General features: G+C 37.0%; 1 protein-coding gene across 2 annotated transcripts in view; it reads left to right on the top strand.

Moving 5' to 3' along the window:
- Positions 1 to 18157, top strand: part of MICU1 (mitochondrial calcium uptake 1) — a 280725-nt gene that overhangs the window by 239489 nt on the left and 23079 nt on the right. For both annotated transcript variants that reach the window (XM_037804432.1, XM_037804431.1), the window contains one exon: positions 14657 to 14765. In XM_037804432.1, the coding sequence (XP_037660360.1) occupies positions 14657 to 14765 (109 nt within the window). The remainder of the gene's footprint in view (positions 1 to 14656; positions 14766 to 18157) is intronic.

Below are 18157 nucleotides of genomic sequence, written 5' to 3'. Positions count from 1 at the left end.
TTATCAACCTTAAAACAAACCCTGGAAGTTTGTGCCTTAAAATTAATCATTGACATATTCTTATTTTCTTGTATTTGCCCCTTTTTAAAATAAGGCAAATAAAAACAAGGAAATGAAAATTTAATATCAGTGTTATATGGATTCCAGTTCAGGAGATTTTACTTTCTGAACACCTGAAACTATTTTTCTTTGCTCAGCTATAATTAAAGCCTTTTGAAGTAAAATAGAAAGCAAATGTTTCCATTCTGTTTCTGTTTTATAGCTACTTTGTTCAGTGCCTGGTTTTTAGAGCATATGGATGTGCCACCCCACTTCCAAAAAGGAATATTTATGTAGCCCAGCCGATCTATATTGCCTACCCCCCAAAGTTGACAGATGGGCTTCTCAATAAGCAAGAAGGCAGATAAATTTTACAGTTGTGAGAATGTTTAGTTTCTACAATCATAGACTTAGGTTTAAAAAAAAAAAAAATCAGCCATCCTATTTAACATCTTAACTACCTTTTTAACATTTTCTGGACATTAAGTACAGTTGTGCAATAGAACATTATAGTTGAACTTGCATCCAAAAGCAGCAGGCATGGAAGATTCCCTAGGGGTCCCCAAGAATCCAGAGGAGTTCTTATACTGCAAATGCAGCGATAGCAGAATAAATATGCCTAGCCTGATGATGTTGAGGGTACCCTAATACATCATATGAGGAAGGTTAAAGGTCTATTTACCAGGGAACTTGGTGATAGGAACAAAACCTACTTTTCCAGTAGCTAATTTGAAAGAAAGCAGTTGAAGTTACAAGTAAGATCTCCCCACTCCCATGTGCAGTTACAAGAAGCCATTGGAGGGAAGCTAAGAATAGAAAGGCAGGAGACAGACTGGCCTGTCTTAGAGCTCTGAGGGGCCCACTTTGCACCTCACCGTGGGTCTGGAACATGCTGTATGGTGTGGTTGTTGGAGTGTGAATACACAACCCTCTCGAGCATTTTAAATGTTTGGCAGTTTTCATGAACATCTTGATAAAATCATACTTCAATTTCACAGCACACTCTTCTTTGGCTCACCTCAGAGCCCTCTGCTGCTGTTTCTATTCTTACGTTATCACTGTAAAATAGGTAATAAATATTTTAACTGTGAATTATGAAGACGTCAGCTAGAGGGCAAAATTTGATTTGACTAAGCTCAGGCATATAATAGAATTTGATAATTTTTCCTTGTAGTTTTATTGAGTTAGTTAATGAGCTTGAGTAAAATAATTTTTTTGAATTTCAGCAATAAAAGGGATAATAATATAACTACCTCATAAATCTGATATGGGGAGTTGCTAATGGTTTATAAAATTCTTGAAAGTGATTAGATCAAGTATGGTTTCAAATGTCAACTAGCTCTGCTTTGGCAAGTGCAAGATGCTTCTTGCATTAAATCTCCCTTAAATAATAAAACAGAGCCTATGCCAAATATATATATATGAAGTTCAGTAATTTTAAATGTGGAATTAAAAAAATAGAGCACATTAACTATTTGAAAGTAAAGTGATAGAATTTCAAGCAGTCAGTGATGTGAGTAAGCAAACAATTATATATCTCTTGTCCAACATATACAAGTACAAGGTATGATACTCTTAACAGACTTTTTTCTTTGGAAGGTTCTGAAAAAAGGTGGCAGAATAGTGTCGTTTTAGGATTCATTAATGCTTGCTTTATTCTTGATAAAAATAGATTATAATAACCACTAAACAATTTCATATTAAAAAGGTATTCATTTTTGGTGAGTTATTCCAAGAATTGTATATAGTTTCATTTTCTGGAATCACAATATTAAACTCACACTTTGAATTCAGGATTTATTTTCATTACTTTAGTAGTAACTACAGAGGTGGCCCGACAGATGGTACATGGAATAGAGTGTCTGAAGACCAAATTCTATTCCCAAGCTCACTTCAAATCATATTTAGTCTCTTAGGTCTGTGGTACAAATGGCATAAGTCCTTGAAAAACATTATTACATATACAGATAGTAGAGAGAAAAAACTACAAATATATAAATGTCTTTTGATATCTTTAAATAAAGGTAGTTTTGAGTTTAAAAGAAAAAAACTAAGCAGGAGATTGGGCAGGTGACAATAAGATTGGTGAGAGACATGAACTCTTCAGGAAGAAGGAAGAAGAGTATTTTATCTTTTCTGTGGGCCATAGAGGAAACCTGGGGAACTGGATTATACCTGTCAGATGGAAGTACTATGACTGATTAAAAGGGATTGATACCTGTCAGATGGATGTACTATGACTGATTAAAAGAACAGTACTATGACTGATTAAAAGGGCAGGGGAATCATTCTTTTTTTTTTTTTCTAAATATTCATTTTATTGATATATATTCACATACCACGCAGTCATACAAAACAAATTGCACATTCGATTGTTCACAGTACCATTACATAGTTGTACATTCATCACCAAAATCAATCCCTGACACCCTCATTACCACACACACAAAAATAACCAAAATAATAATTAAAGTGAAAAAGAGCAACTAAAGTAAAAAAGAACAGTGGGTGCCCTTGTCTGTCTGTTTGTTTGTTTCCCTCCCCCACCTTTCCACTCATCCATCCACAAACTAGACAAAGGGGAGTGTGATCCCCATGGCCCCCCCAATCCCACTGTCCCCCCTCGTAAGCCACATTTTTATACAATTGTATTCAAGATTCATGGGTTCTGGGTTGTAGTTTAATAGTTTCAGGTATGCACCACCACCTACCCCAATTCATTAGAACCTAAAAAGGGTTGTCTATATTGTGCATAAAAGTGCCCACCAGAGTGACCTCTCAGCTCCTTTTGGAATCTCTCTGCCACTGAAGCTTATTTCATTTCCTTTCACATCCCCCTTTTGGTCAAGAAGATGTTCTCCGTCCCACGATGCCAGGTCTACGTTCCTCCCCGGGAGTCATATTCCACGTTGCCAGGGAGATTCACTCCCCTGGGTGTCTGATCCCATGTAGGAGGGAAGGCAGTGATTTCACCTTTCAAGTTGGCTTAGCCAGAGAGAGAGGGCCACATCTGAGCAACAAAGAGGCATTCGGGAGGAGGCTCTTAGGCACAATTATAGGGAGGCCTAGCCTCTCCTTTGCAGCAACAGTCTTCCCAAGGGCAAATCCCGTGATAGAGGGCTCAGTCCATCAAACCACCAGTCCCCTATGTCTGTGGGCACGTTAGCAACCATCGAGGTAGGGCAGGCCAATACCCCTGCATTCTCCACAGGCTCCTCAAGGGGGCTCTGCATATTTTTTTCCTTATTTTTTTTTAAACTTTTTTTTTTCTAAATCAACTGTATGAAAACTAAAAAAATTAAAAAAAAAAAATTTTTTAAAAACATACAATAAAAGAATATTTCAAAGAGACCATAACAAGGGAGTAAGAAAAAGACAACTAACCTAAGATAACTACTTTACTTCCAACATGTTCCTACTCTAACCCAAGAAAGTAACCTAATATAGCAACATTTCTGTGAACTTGTTCCTTCTATACCCATCAGAAATTAACAGACCATAGTCATTCCTGGGCATTCCCAGAACATTAAATTTACCCATGATAGCTTATCTGTTCTTCTTGGATTATTGTTCCCCCTTCCTTAATTGCTCTCTATCACTAGTTCCCCTACATTCTGCATTATAAACCATTTGTTTTACATTTTTCAAAGTTCACATTAGTGGCAGCATATAATATTTCTCTTTTTGTGCCTGGCTTATTTCGCTCAGCATTATGTCTTCAAGGTTCATCCATGTTGTCACATGTTTCACGACATCGTTCCTTCATACTGCCATGTAGTATTCCATCGTGTGTATATACCACATTTTATTTATCCACTCATCTGTTGAAGGACATTTGGGTTGTTTCCATTTCTTGGCAATTGTGAATAATGCTGCTGTGAACATTGGCGTGCAGATATCTGTTCGTGTCACTGCTTTATGATCTTCCGGGTATATACCGAGAAGTGCAATCGCTGGATCGAAGGGTATCTCTATCTCTAGTTTTCTAAGGAACTGCCAGGCTGACTTCCAGAGTGGCTGAACCATTATACAGTCCCACCAACAATGAATAAAAGTTCCAATCTCTCCACATCCCCTCCAGCATTTGTAGTTTCTTATTTGTTTAACGGCAGCCATTCTAATTGGTGTGAGATGGTATCTCATTGTGGTCTTAATTTGCATCTCTCTAATAGCTAGTGAAGCTGAACATTTTTTCATGTGTTTCTTGGCCATTTGTACTTCCTCTTCAGAGAACTGTCTTTTCATATCTTTTGCCCATTTTATAATTGGGCCGACTGTACTATCATCATTGAGTTGTAGGATTTCTTTATATATGCAAGATATCAGTCTTTTGTCAGATACATGGTTTCCAAAAATTTTTTCCTATTGAGTTGGCTGCCTCTTTACCTTTTTGAGAAATTCCTTTGAGGTGCAGAAACTTCTAAGCTTGAGGAGTTCCCATTTATCTATTTTTTCTTTTGTTGCTTGTGCTTTGGGTGTAAAGTCTAGGAAGTGGCCACCTAATACAAGGTCTTGAAGATGTTTCCCTACATTATCTTCTAGGAGTTTTATGGTACTTTCTTTTATATTGAGATCTTTGGTCCATTTTGAGTTAATTTTTGTGTAGGGTACGAGGTAGGAGTCCTCTTTCATTCTTTTCGATATGGATATCCAACTCTCCCAGCCCCATTTGTTGAAAAGATCATTATGACCCAGTTCAGTGACATTGGGGGCCTTATCAAAGATCAGTCGGCCATAGATCTGGGGGTCTATTTCCGAATTCTCAATTCTATTCCATTGATCAATATGTCTTTCTTTGTGCCAGTACCATGCTGTTTTTGTTTGTTTGTTTGTTTTCTTTTTTTTTTATTAAATTCAGTTTTATTGAAATACATTCACACACCATACAATCATCCATGATATACAATCCACTATCCACAGTATGATAACATAGTTATGCATTCATCACCACAATCTATCTCTGAACATTTTCCTTACATCAGAAAGAACCAAAACAAGTATAAAAAATAAAAGTGAAAAAAGAACACCCAAATCATCCCCCCATCCCACCCCATTTGTCCTTTAGTTTTTATCCCCATTCCTCCACTCATCCATACACTAGATAAAGGGGGTGTGATCCACAAGGTCTTCACAATCACACTGTCACCCCTTGTAATCTACATTATTATATAATTGTCTTCAGGAGTCCAGACTGCTGGGTTGGAGTTTGGTAGTTTCAGGTATTTACTTCTAGCTATTCCAGTACATTAAAGCCTAAGAGGTGTTATCTATATAGTGCATAAGAATGTCCACCAGAGTGACCTCTCGACTCCATTTGGAATCTCTCAGCCACTGAAACTATTTCGTCTCATTTTGCATCCCCCTTTTGGTCAAGAAGATACTCTCAGTCCCACGATGCCAGGTCCACATTCATCCCTGGGAGTCATACTCTGCGTTGCCAGGGAGATTTACACCCCTGGGAGTCGGGTCCCACGTAGGGGGGAGGGCAGCGAGTTCACCTGTCGAGATGGCTCAGTTAGAGAGAGAGAGGACCACATCTGAGCAACAAAGAGAGTACCATGCTGTTTTGACAACTGTGGCTTTATAATAAACTTCAGAGTCAGGGAGTGTAAGTCCTCCCACTTGGTTTTTCTTTTTTAGAGTGTCTTTAGCAACTCGAGACATCTTCCCTTTCCAAATGAATTTGATAACTAGCTTTTCCAAGTCTGCAAAGTAGGTTGTTGGAATTTTGATTGGGATTGCATTGAATCTGTAGATGAGTTTGGGTAGAATTCACATCTTAATGACATTTAGCCTTCCTATCCATGAACATGGAATATTTTTCCATCTTTTAAGGTCCCCTTCTATTTCTTTTAATAGAGTTATGTAGTTTTCTTTGTATAGGTCTTTTACATCTTTGGTTAAGTTTATTCCTAGGTACTTGATGTTTTTAGTTGCTATTGAAAATGTTTTATCTTTTTCTTGAGTGTCTCTTCAGTTTGTTCATTTCTAGCATATAGAAACATTACTGACTTATGTGCATTAATCTTGTATCCCGCTACTTTGCTGAATTTGTTTATTAGCTCTAGTAGCTGTATCGTCAATTTCTCGGGGTTTTCCAGATATAAGATCATATCATCTGCAACCAATGACAGTTTTACTTCTTCCTTTCCAGTTTGGATGCCTTTTATTTCTTTGTCTTGCCAGATTGCCCTGGCTAGCACTTCCAGCACAATGTTGAATAACAGTGACAGCGGGCATCCTTATCTTGTTCCTGATCTTAGAGGGAAGGCTTTCAGTCTCTCACCATTGAGTACTATGCTGGCTGTGGGTTTTTCATATATGCTCTTTATCATATTGAGGAAGTTTCCTTCAATTCCTACCTTTTGAAGTGTTTTTATCAAAAAGGGATGTTGGATTTTGTCGAATACTTTTTCAGCATCTATTGAGATGACCATTTGATTTTTTCCTTTTGATTTGTTAATGTGTTGTAATACATTGACTGATTTTCTTATGTTGAACCATCCTTGCATGCCTGGAATGAACCCCACTTGGTCATGGTGTATGATTTTTTTAATGTGTCTTTGGATTCGATTTGCAAGTATTTTGTTGAGGATTTTTGCACCTATATTCATTAGGGAGATTGGCCGGTAGTTTTCCTTTTTTGTAGCATCTTTGCCTGGTTTTGGTATCAGATTGATGTTAGCTTCATAAAATGAGTTAGGTAGTGTTCCATTTTCTTCAATGTTTTGAAAGAGTTTGAGTAAGATTGGCGTCAGTTCTTTTTGGAAAGTTTAGTAGAATTCCCCTGTGAAGCCATCTGGCCCTGGGCATTTATTTGTGGGAAGCTTTTTGATGACTGATTGGATCTCTTTGCTTGTGATTGGTTGGTTGAGGTCTTCTATTTCTTCTCTGGTCAATGTAGGTTGTTCGTATGTTTCCAGGAAATTGTCCATTTCCTCTACATTATCCAGTTTGTTGCCATACAGTTGTTCGTAGTATCCTCGTAATTTTTTTAATTTCCTCGGGATCTGCAGTAATGTCACCTTTCTCATTCATTATTTTGTTTATATGAGTCTTCTCTCTAGCTAGGGGCTTGTCAATCTTGTTGATCTTCTCAAAGAACCAGCTTTTGGTGTTATTTATCCTCTCTATTGTTTTTTTGTTCTCTACGTAATTTATTTCTGCTTTAATCCTTGTTATTTCTTTTCTTCTACTTGGTTTAGGATTGGTTTGCTGTTCATTTTCTAGCTTCTTCAGTTGATCCATTAGTTCTTTGATTTTGGGTCTTTCTTCCTTTTTAACATATGCGTCTAGTGCTATAAATTTCCCCCTCAGTACCGCTTTTGCTGCATCCCATAGGTTTTGGTATGTTGTGTTCTCATTTTCATTCGTCTATATATATTTAGCAATTTCTCTTGCTATTTCTTCTTTAACCCACTGATTGTTTAGGAGTGTATTGTTTAACCTCCAGGTATTTGTGAATTTTCTAAGTCTCTGATGGCTGTTGACTTCTAATTGTATTCCATTGTGGTCAGAGAATGTGCTTTGAATAATTTCAATCTTTTTAAATTTATTGAGCCTTGTTTTATGTCCCAGCCTATGATCTATTCTGGAGAAAGTTCCATGAGCACTAGAGAAGAATGTGTATCCTGGTGATTTGGGATATAGTGTTCTATATATGTCTGTTAAATCAAATTCATTTATCAGATTGTTTAGGTTTTCAATTTCCTTATTGGTCTTCTGTCTGGTTGATCTATCTATAGGAGAGAGTGATGTGTTGACGTCTCCCACAATTATTGTGGAAACATCAATTGCTTCCTTTAGTTTTGCTGGGGTTTCTCTCATGTATTTTGTGGCACCTTGATTGGGTGCATAAACATTTATGATTGTTATTTCTTCTTGTTGAGTTGCCCCTTTTATTAGTATGTAGTGACCTTCTTTGTCTCTCAAAACATCCCTGCATTTAAAGTCTATTTTATCTGAGATTAATATTGCTACACCTGCTTTCTTTGGGCTGTAGCTTGCATGAAATATTTTTTTCGATCCTTTCACTTTCAATTTCTTTGTGTCCCTGTGTCTAAGATGAGTCTCTTGTATGCAGCATATTGATGGTTCATTTTTTTGGATCCATTCTGTGAATCAATATCTTTTAATTGGTGAGTTTAATCCATTTACATTCAGCGTTATAACCGTGAAGGCATTTCTTGAATCAGCCATCTTATCCTTTGGTTTATGTTTGTTGTATGTATTTTTCCCTCTCTCTATAATATCCTTTCATGTACCCATACCGAATCTCTTTAGTACTGAACCTTTCTCCATGTCTCTCTCTCCTTTCTTTGTTTCTCTGTCTGTAGGGCTCCCTTTAGTATCTCCAGTAGGGCAGGTCTCTTGTTAGCAAATTCTGTCAGCATTTGTTTGTCTGTGAAAAATTTAAGCTCTCCCTCAAATTTGAAGGAGAGCTTTGCTGGATAAAGTATTCATGGTTGGAAACTTTTCTCACTCAGAATTTTAAATAATGTCATGCCACTGCCTTCTTGCCTCCATGGTGGCTGCTGAGTAGTCACCACTTAGTCTTATACTGTTTCCTTTGTATGTGGTGAATTGCTTTTCTCTTGCTGCTTTCAGAACTTGGTCCTTCTCTTCTGTATTTGACAGTGTGATCAGAATATGTCTCAGAGTGGGTTTATTTGGATTTATTCTATTTGAAGTTCTCTGGGCATTTATGATTTGTGTATTTATGGTGTTTAGAAGATTTGGGAAGTTTTCCCCAACAATTTCTTTGAATACTCTTCCTAGACCTTTACCCTTTTCTTCTCCTTCTGGAACACCAATGACTCTTACATTTGGACATTTCATATTATCTATCATATCCCTGAGTTCCATTTTGATTTTTTCGATTTTTTTCCCCATTCTTTCTTTTGTGCTTTCATTTTCCATTCTGTCATCTTTCAGGTCACTGATTCATTGTTCAACTTCCTCTAGTCTTGTATTATGAGTATCCAGAATCTTTTTAATTTGGTCAACAGTTTCTTTAATTTCCATAAAATCATCTGTTTTTTTATTTAGTCTTGCAATGTCTTTATGCTCTTCTAGGGTCTTCTTGATGTCCTTTATATCCTGTTCCATGCTCTTCTTGATGTCCTTTATATCCTGTGCCATGGTCTCATCGTTCATCTTTAGTTCTTTGATTAGTTGCTCTAGCTACAGTGTGTCTTCTGATCTTTTGATTTGGGTGCTTGGGCTTGGGTTATCCATATCATCTGGTTTTTTCATATGATTTAAAATTTTCTGTTGTTTTTGGCCTCTTGGCATTTGCTGAACTTGATAGGGTTCTTTTAGGATTTGTAGACCAATTGAAATCCTTATCTCTAATTTGTCAGATCTACAGCTTTGTGGAGTACACTTTCCCTGACTAACCAGCAGGTGGCGTCCACAAGCTACCTGTTCCCCTGAAGCCAGTTCTCCCCTGTTTTGCCTCTGTGGTGAGTGGGGGAGTAAGTCTTGTGGGGTCCAGTTGGTGTACCAAGCTTGCGTGTGTAGTTGGTGTTGCCCGCCCCGTGTAAGGGGCATGTGTCTGGGCTGTCAGGGAAGGGGGGCAACTCTAACAATCAAATCTCCCTGGTGTTCCTGGAGTTTTAAAGCTGCTGTGATAGTCTAATCCTTCAGTTCAGTCCTGCCACAGTTTGTCTCTGCCACTGACCCACAATTCCTTGGTATTGGCGTGTGGCCCCTGAGACTTGCGAGTGGGTCCCTCTTCCAGGCCGTGCACCCCCTGGTCCTCTGTTGAGGGATGGCTGTGCTATGTCACAGGTGAGTGCCGTCCCCCCCAGGGAAGTTCTGAGCTGCTGGTCTGTGTAGGGAGGCTCCCAGTCTGCTGAAATGATGTGTGAATGGGGCTTGTTAATTCCCACTGCTCCACCTTCCCAACTCTGGGACAACCAGCTGAGGGTGCAGGGAAGGCTAATGTCCACGCCCAATTTTGTGGTGTATGCGTGTTATTGGAAGCACTTGTGTCACACTCAGTTTTCTGGGGCAGCTCTGGGCTATGGGGCCGGTGACAGGCAGGAGTGTTTCCTGTCCACCAGGATGATGGCTGTGAGTGGACGCCCCCTTTTCTTGGGAAGTTGTGGTGTTTAGTGAAATTTCTTAGCCACTGGATTATTGCCTTTTGTCTCAGAGCTCTCTTGGTTCTCCTCTTGTCTTGACCTGCTCAAATTGCACGTCTTTGAGGCTTTCTGTATTGGGCTTCTTAGAGTATAGTTTTAGAAAAATAGAAAAATAAAAAAATAAAAGGCCCTCCTGGCAGATCTAATGGGTTATTGAAATGCTAAGAGACAAAGCAATTAGGGCTATTAAGGAAAGATCCAGGGGGCAGAGAGCTCAGTTTTTCTTCAGGATTTGCAAATGAGCCTCAGGTCCTGAGCTCTACCCTTCCCCTTTCTATGTTCACCAGAACTCCAAAAATCCTCCGCTTTTATTTTGGAGTTTTTCGTGTTGTTTTTTTTTCTATGCCTGTCTCCTCTCTGCTGGGCTGGCTGCTCTCAGATTCTCTGGCGTCTGGTCTCAGTCTATCTATGGTTGGAGTTTGGATCAGTAGAATGAGTTTCCGATAAGAGCTGCCACTGCAGTTCTGCCTTCTCCTTCCCAGCACTGACGGCCCCTCCTCCCACAGGACTGAGCCTGGCAGGGAGGGGTGCGGGTCCCCTGGCCGCAAAAACTTACAGATTTCACTGATCTCAGCAGTTCCATGTTTTCATGAGTGTTGTATGAAGTATGCCCAAAGTCATATTGCTCTGCAGTGTCCAGTCCACGCAGTTCCTGGCTTTCTACCTAGTTCCCTGGAGGAGTAACTAAAACATACACCTCACCAATCCACCATCTTCGGAATCATTCTTTATAGTCTGTGTTTGCAGTCATCCATGGCCTGTCAGCACTAGATACCTGGCTCTACAGCTAACTCCAGAAGAAGCCAAACTTTTCTTTACTCCTCATCTACTCCAGCTGCTTTTCACTTTTTAACATCTTTATTGAGGTATAATTTATATACTCATTTAAGCATATACTTCAGTGGTTTTTAGTTAATTTGCAGAGTTGTACAACCAGCACCTCAATCCAGTTTTAGAACATTTCCATTACACCAGAAAGATCCCTCATGCTAGTTTGCACTCAATTCCCATTCCCCACCTAGTCCCAGGCAACCACAACTCTGCTTTCTGTCTCTATAGATTCTTATTTTCTGGAATTAAATGTAAATGGAATCATATAATATATACTTGAAGAAGTTGCCAAACCATTTTCCAAAGTGGATGCACCATTTTACATTTCCACAGCAACGTATGAGTTTCAGTTCCTCCACATCCTTGCCAACACTTACTATTATCATTTGTTTTACTATAGTCATTCTAATAGGTATGTTGTGGTATGTCATTGTGGTTTTAATCTTCATTTCTGTAATGACTAGTGACATTGAGCATCATTTCATGTACTTATTTATCAGCATTCATATATCTTCTTTAATAAAATGTCTATTCAGATCTCTTTTTAATTGGGTTGTTGGTCTTCTCATTATTGACTTACAAGAATTCTTTATATAAATTCTTGATATGTCTTGTCAGATATATAATTTGCAAATATTTTCACCGAGCCTGTGATTTCTCTTATTTTCTAGTGATATGTTTTGAAGTGCCAAAGCTTTTTATTTTGATGGGGTCCGATTTATCAATTTTTTTTTCTTTTATGGATTGTGTTTTTCATGTCCTAAGAACACTTTGCAGCACTTGAGGTCATGAAGACTGTCCTCTCTTTTCTAAAAATTCTATCAACTGCTTTTAGTTTTGAAAGATAATTGTATTTGCTTGGTTAATAATTTCTTGATGTTAAAAATCATTTTTATGCAACCTATTGAAGTGCTTCTGCAGTCTACAAACTGGTACTAATCTTTTCTTTTGTTTTAAGTCACCTGGAACCCAGTTTTATAGTCCATCTTTCCAAAGGTAGATAGATGTCCAGTTTATTGAACAGTTGGTCACGGAATAAGATAACTCCTTTTTCCGTCTCCCCCAAGTATGTCAATAAAATCTATTTGATGTCAGGCCTAAGAGAAGGATGATTCCTTTTTGGCTACTATATCTGCAGTTCAAATCACCTCCAATAGACTGTATAAACTATAACCTTCTGATCTGAACAACTCAACTTGCAGTTGCAAATCCTTTTACTTTCCATTTTACCATCCATGAACCTCATGTTGTCTTACTCTGGCTTTATTCTAATAGCCCTCTGGATTTTTTACTCAGTTGGGTTACCAAGAAATAAGAATAAGAATTCACAAAACTATCTTTTCTTTAAAGAGACTCATCTAAATTGGAAGCTGTGTAAAATCTAGACCCATAACAAAGTTACTTCCCTCACTGCATAGTGCTGAGTGGTTAGCAGTTCTCAATAAAACATTTTTATTATATCTATGTATTAAAGGCAATGTTTTCATATTTAGATTTAATATTGACAGGTAATGTGACTTGTGTTCCACTGAATAAGCTACTCAGTTCAAATTGTTCTATCTGTTCTCAAATAATTCTCAGTGTAAGCACTCATGATAAATTGACTGACAAATATGGGAGGTTGTTTATTAGAGTATGAAGCATTTCGTCCACCATATCCATTCTGTTTTAGGAATTGTATGTTCACATTTTAGCCTCAAAAACCATTTCAATAACTCAACTCCCCTCCCCATGGAAATCTAAGCCTTAATAAGAAAAGTAAAAGAGCATTAGCATGTCTTTTGATGGATGGGAAGGGAAGACAGTCAGTGGTTCCATCCTCAAGCAGTGATATTGTAGAACCCACACTTCTGGTCCAGTGAGACTCTCCTCTGTAGGGATGGTTCTAGCCTACTGCTTTCACTGGATAGCATGGTGTGACATCCATTTAAAGAGTCATACCCTCTGGATCCTCTAAGTCAAACCAAGATAATGACCTCAAGTTAGGGGAAATTTATTTAATATAGGCCTTCCAGTTCACTGTCAAAAATTATGGAGCTTGATACACAGTAGGTATTCCATAAATGTTTGATTGCTTAAATAGAGATACTCCACTGTTCATAATTGCCAAAAACTAGAAACAGCCTAAATAGCCATCAGCAATAGAGTGAGTTAACAAATTGTGGTATATTTACAGAGTGGAAAACTTTATAGCAATAGAAATAAATGAACTACAGATATATATGAAAACATGGACAAATCTTGTAGAGAATCCATATATAACAGAATGTATACTTCACAGTTCCATTTATAAGATGCAAAAACAGATAAAACTGAACTATCATTACTGTTTTAAGGATGCATAAGTCGGTAGTAATGCTATAAAGAAAAGCAAGGAGATGAATTCCCTGAATTCAGAATAGTGATTACCCCTAGGCAGGAAGAGAGGCTTGATTAGGAAGGGGCATGCAGGGAGTGGAGACCCTTTGGGATGCTGATAATGATCAGTTTCTTGACCTGAATGACGGTTCTGTGAGTGTTCATTTTACAACAGTTTCTTAAGTTGTGCATTTGTGTTTTATGCACCTTTCTATATGGTCATTATGTTCCACAATATAAAGCGTGTTTTTTTTTTCATTCTTTAATTCTAAAGAAAAAAAGTATAAAAGATCATGTCACATAATCATACATACAGTATTTCAGCTCTCTGTTTGTAAAATGAGTATATTTTGACCCAGTTTGGAAAGAACTATGTAGAACATGAGGCTTTAGGTTGTCTGTATTGAGGTTTCCTTATCGCTGTGCTCCTGACATGGATTCCTAGATTCTGTAGTTCCATTAAGGACATCTGCATTCCATTAAGGACCTGATGCTTCATTAAAAGGCATTGATTGACACAACCTCAGTGCCTTGGGACATCCCCAACATTATTCACTTCTTAACAACTGTATTCATTTTCAACCCAGCATGACGTGTGAGAAGTGGGAAATAGGCAAATGGGGCAAATGTTCCTCCTCTGTAAAGGAACTCCCTATAGCCCCTGTTCCTACAACCACTCTCTCTTGAGCCATCATAGAAAATAGAATTGGAAAGCAGCAAATCCTTAACCAGCTTTTGAAAATAATTACATCATTTACAGTTTCATCAGATTGAAGTTAAATGACAAATTGCTTAGTTAGTAGCTATTAAATTGAGATAATGAACAGCTTCCCAGTGCTTGGGTTCTGCTAAATACTCTTCCCCTGTGTATCACTGACTTTGGTGATGCTTTAATTAGCTTAAGCCTCAAAGAGCTTAGCTGGCCTGTGAACAGATTAGTAAAAGGGAAGTATCATAATAGATACTGTGGCTAATTGGAGAGCACCATTAGAAATATTTTCATTAAAGATATCAACCCTCACCGTAAGCAGCTTTATGTAAAATTTTGCATATGAAGGGAAGCACTTAGCCAGTTTGCCTTTCTCGGGGTAATTTCTAGCATTTTTGTTCCCCTTTTGTGTACAAATTTAACATTCCTTGACTGGTTTGTATAGTGTCTGTTTTAGGCATGAGCACAAATTTCTGATTCAGAGACATGAATAACTGCCTAGTTTTCTGCATTTTATGCTGCTTTTTTTGTTACAGCTTCCTGCTTCACTTTACTCTCTCTTCTCTTTTAGGGCCTGACATTTCAGGAGGTGGAGAACTTCTTTACTTTCCTAAAGAATATTAATGATGTGGACACTGCATTAAGCTTTTACCATATGGCTGGGGCATCTCTTGATAAAGGTAATGAAACCTAACAGTTTTTTTTGATGATATAAACATTGAATCTGTTGTGACTGTCCCTCAACAACAATACGAGTTTTTCTTACATTGTTCTTTATTTTGTTTTGTTGACATTGCACAAGCCTTGTATTTCACCCTGAGATGCCAAGCTTGGCAAATATGTTTCCTTGTGCTAAAGGCTGTAGTCAAGGCAGATGCCCATCTTTAAATATTAGCCTTGGAAATAAGCATCTGTGCTGAGGGACGGTGCATGAAACTGTGGAACTTCTCTCGTCTGAGCCAAAGTGGTGACATACGTAATGTGAAGCTGACATCACTATGCATTTTAATTCATGTCTTTGATGGAAAGGAATGTAGTTTGGTTTATTTCTTGTGTTAAAGAATATTTCTTTAAAAAGAAAGTCATGATCTGGGAATAGCACCCCCTGTTGGCCTACTTCATACAAATCCAGTTTCCAGTTAGTTCAGGAAGCTTGTGGGAGCAGAGAAATTGAAAGCACAATTTCCCCCCCATTTTATTATGAAAATTTTCGAACATTCAGATCGGTTGAAATAATTATTCAAAGAACACTCATATTTCCAACTCAATTCACATTTTACTCTATTTTCTTTCTCTTATATCCATATATGCATCCCTTTAGCTCTTCATCAATCTCTTATTTTTTGATGCATCCAAAGTAAGTTGAAGATATAAGTACACTTCACTTCTAAACACTTCAGCATGAATATTTTTAACTAAAGTTCAATATTTGTTTAAGGTTTCTGGTTGCCTTCACAGTCAGTTTCTGCCCCTTCCCATCCAGAGGCAACCATTATTTTGATTTTTTCCCACTCTATGTTAATTTTGCTCATTCTAGTGCTTCATACAAATGGAGTTATAAAAAATGTACTCTTTATAAGGTTTCTCTCCACATAACATTTTTGAGATCCATCTTTGTTGTTGCATGTGTCAGTAGTTTTGAACTTTTTTTATGACAAGTAATAAACCACTGTATGAATACACCAGTTTATACATCCATTCTTCTGTTGATGGACACTTGACTGTTTTCCAATTATTGGCTATCTTGAATAAAGCTGCTACGAACATTCTTGTGCAAGTCTTTTTGAGGACATGTATTTACATTTCTCTTGGATAAATACCTAGGAGTAGAATTGCTGGGTCCAAGGGCAGGTGAGTATTTAGTTTATTTAAAAAACTGTTAGACCATTTTCCACACTGTACCTTTTTTTTACAATTCCATCAACAACATACAACAGTTCTGGTTATTCCACAAATTTGTCAGCAATTGGCGGTGTCAGTCTTTTTAATTTCAGCCATTCTGGTGTGTATGTAAGGTATCTCATGGTGGTTTTAATTACTTTTTCCCTGATGACTACTGCAATGAAGCAGTTTTTTTGTGTTCTTGTCATTCAGAGTTATTCTCTTATGAAATGTCTGTTCAAATCTTTTGATTTTTTTAACTAGATTGCTTGTCTTTTTATTATTGAAATTTATATATATTCTAGATGCAAGTCCTTTATCAGATATATAATTTGAAAATATTTTCTTAATCTGGCTCATCTATTCACTTTCTTAAGGGTGTCTTTGAAGAGCAGAAATTTATAATTTTGATGAAGTCTAATTTATCAAATTTTTATGTTTTGATTATTGCTTTCTGGATCCTGTCTAATAAACCTTATCTACTGCCAAACTGTGAAGATATTCTACCATATTTTCTCCTAGAGGCTTTATTATTTTGGTTTTTATATTTGTATATATATCCATCTTCAACTAATTTCTATATATGGTGTGAAGTGGAGATAAAGAATTTTTTTTTCATATGGATATACAGTTATAACCAGCACTATTTGTTCAAAAGGCCTCCCATTAATTTTGTTTAGCACCTTTGTCAAAAATCAAATGGCCTTTTAAGTGTAGGTCTATTTTGGGCTCTCTGTTCTGTAACATTTATCTTTGTGCCTACCCTTACGCCCATACCCACTGACTTGAATACAGTAGCTTTATTCTAAATCTTGAAATCAGGTAGTATAAATCCTCCAACTTGGTTGTTCTTTTTCAAGATTGCTTTGGATATTCTAGGTCCTTCTGTGCATTTCCATATAAGGTTTTTGTTTTTGTTGTTGTTGTTGCACTCTGATGTGTCAGTTTCCCCTTTCAAAATTTTATTGAAATTTCTCCTTTGCAATATTTTTCTCTTTCAGTCTCTTTATCCTTGTGCATGTATACTTTTTTTATTTCCTCAGTTTCATCTTAGTCTGGTTTTAGAAGGGATAGAAGATAAATAAGTATGTTTAACCTACCATTTTTATCCAAAAATCCTCTTGCACAAGTGTTTTTTTTGTTTTGTTTTTTGTTCTGTTTTGTTTTAATTAGAGAAGTTGTGGGTTTACAGAACAATCATGCATAAAATACAGGATTCCCATATACCTCCATATTGTCAACACCTTGCCTTGGTGTGATACACTTGTTACATTGATGAAAGCACATTTTTATAATTGTGCTAATAACTGTAGTCCATGGTTTAACTTAGGGTTCACTGTTTGTGTAATAGAGTTTCATGGACTTGTAAAAACAATTTTTCTGTCACCATATATATAACTTAACATTTCTCCTTTTGTCCACATTCAAGTAAATATTTCAGTGCTGTTAATTACATTCGCAATGTTGTAGTACCTTCACCACCATCCATTACCAAAACTTTTCCATCATTCCAAACAGGGACTCTGTACATTTTAAGCCTTAACTCTCTATTCCCTATTCTAGGTCCTTCCTTTGCATTTCCATGTGAGTTTTATAATCAGCTTGTACTTTTTACCCAAAAGAGAGATGGGATTATGATTGGAATTATATTGAATATATAGATCAACTTGACGAGAATTGACATCTTAATGATATTGAGTCTTCCAGTTCATGAGCAAGATTTACTTATTTAGATATTCTCTTCATTTATTTAGATATTATCTAATTTGTTTTCATTTAAGTGTATGCCTTTTAAGTAATTTATGTTTTTTGATGCTGTTATACATAGAATTTTTATTTCATTTTCCAATTGCTTACTGTTGGCATTAAAATACCATTGATTTTTGTATATTAATTTTGTATGCTGAGATCTTGCTAAATTCCATACTCTTCTAGTTGTTTTATAGTTTCCTTAGGTTTTTTGACATAATGTCATCTGCTGAGATAGTTTCACTTCTTCTTTCTATGTTTATGCCTTTTTTCTTGCCTTATTGCACTTGCTTAAACTACCAATACCATGAGAATAGAAGTAGTGAAAATGGATTTCCTTGGCTTCTTCCTGATATTAGAGGAACACAGTCCATATTTGACCATTAAGTTTGATGTTAGATTTCAAAAATGACCTTTATCAGAGTAAGGAATTTTAACTTCC

Source organism: Choloepus didactylus, chromosome 15 (genome assembly GCF_015220235.1).
Source record: "Choloepus didactylus isolate mChoDid1 chromosome 15, mChoDid1.pri, whole genome shotgun sequence".
NCBI classification, from domain to species: domain Eukaryota; kingdom Metazoa; phylum Chordata; class Mammalia; order Pilosa; family Megalonychidae; genus Choloepus; species Choloepus didactylus.
The sequence above is the reverse complement of the archived record's forward strand: the minus strand, read 5'-3'. Positions and strand labels throughout refer to the sequence as shown.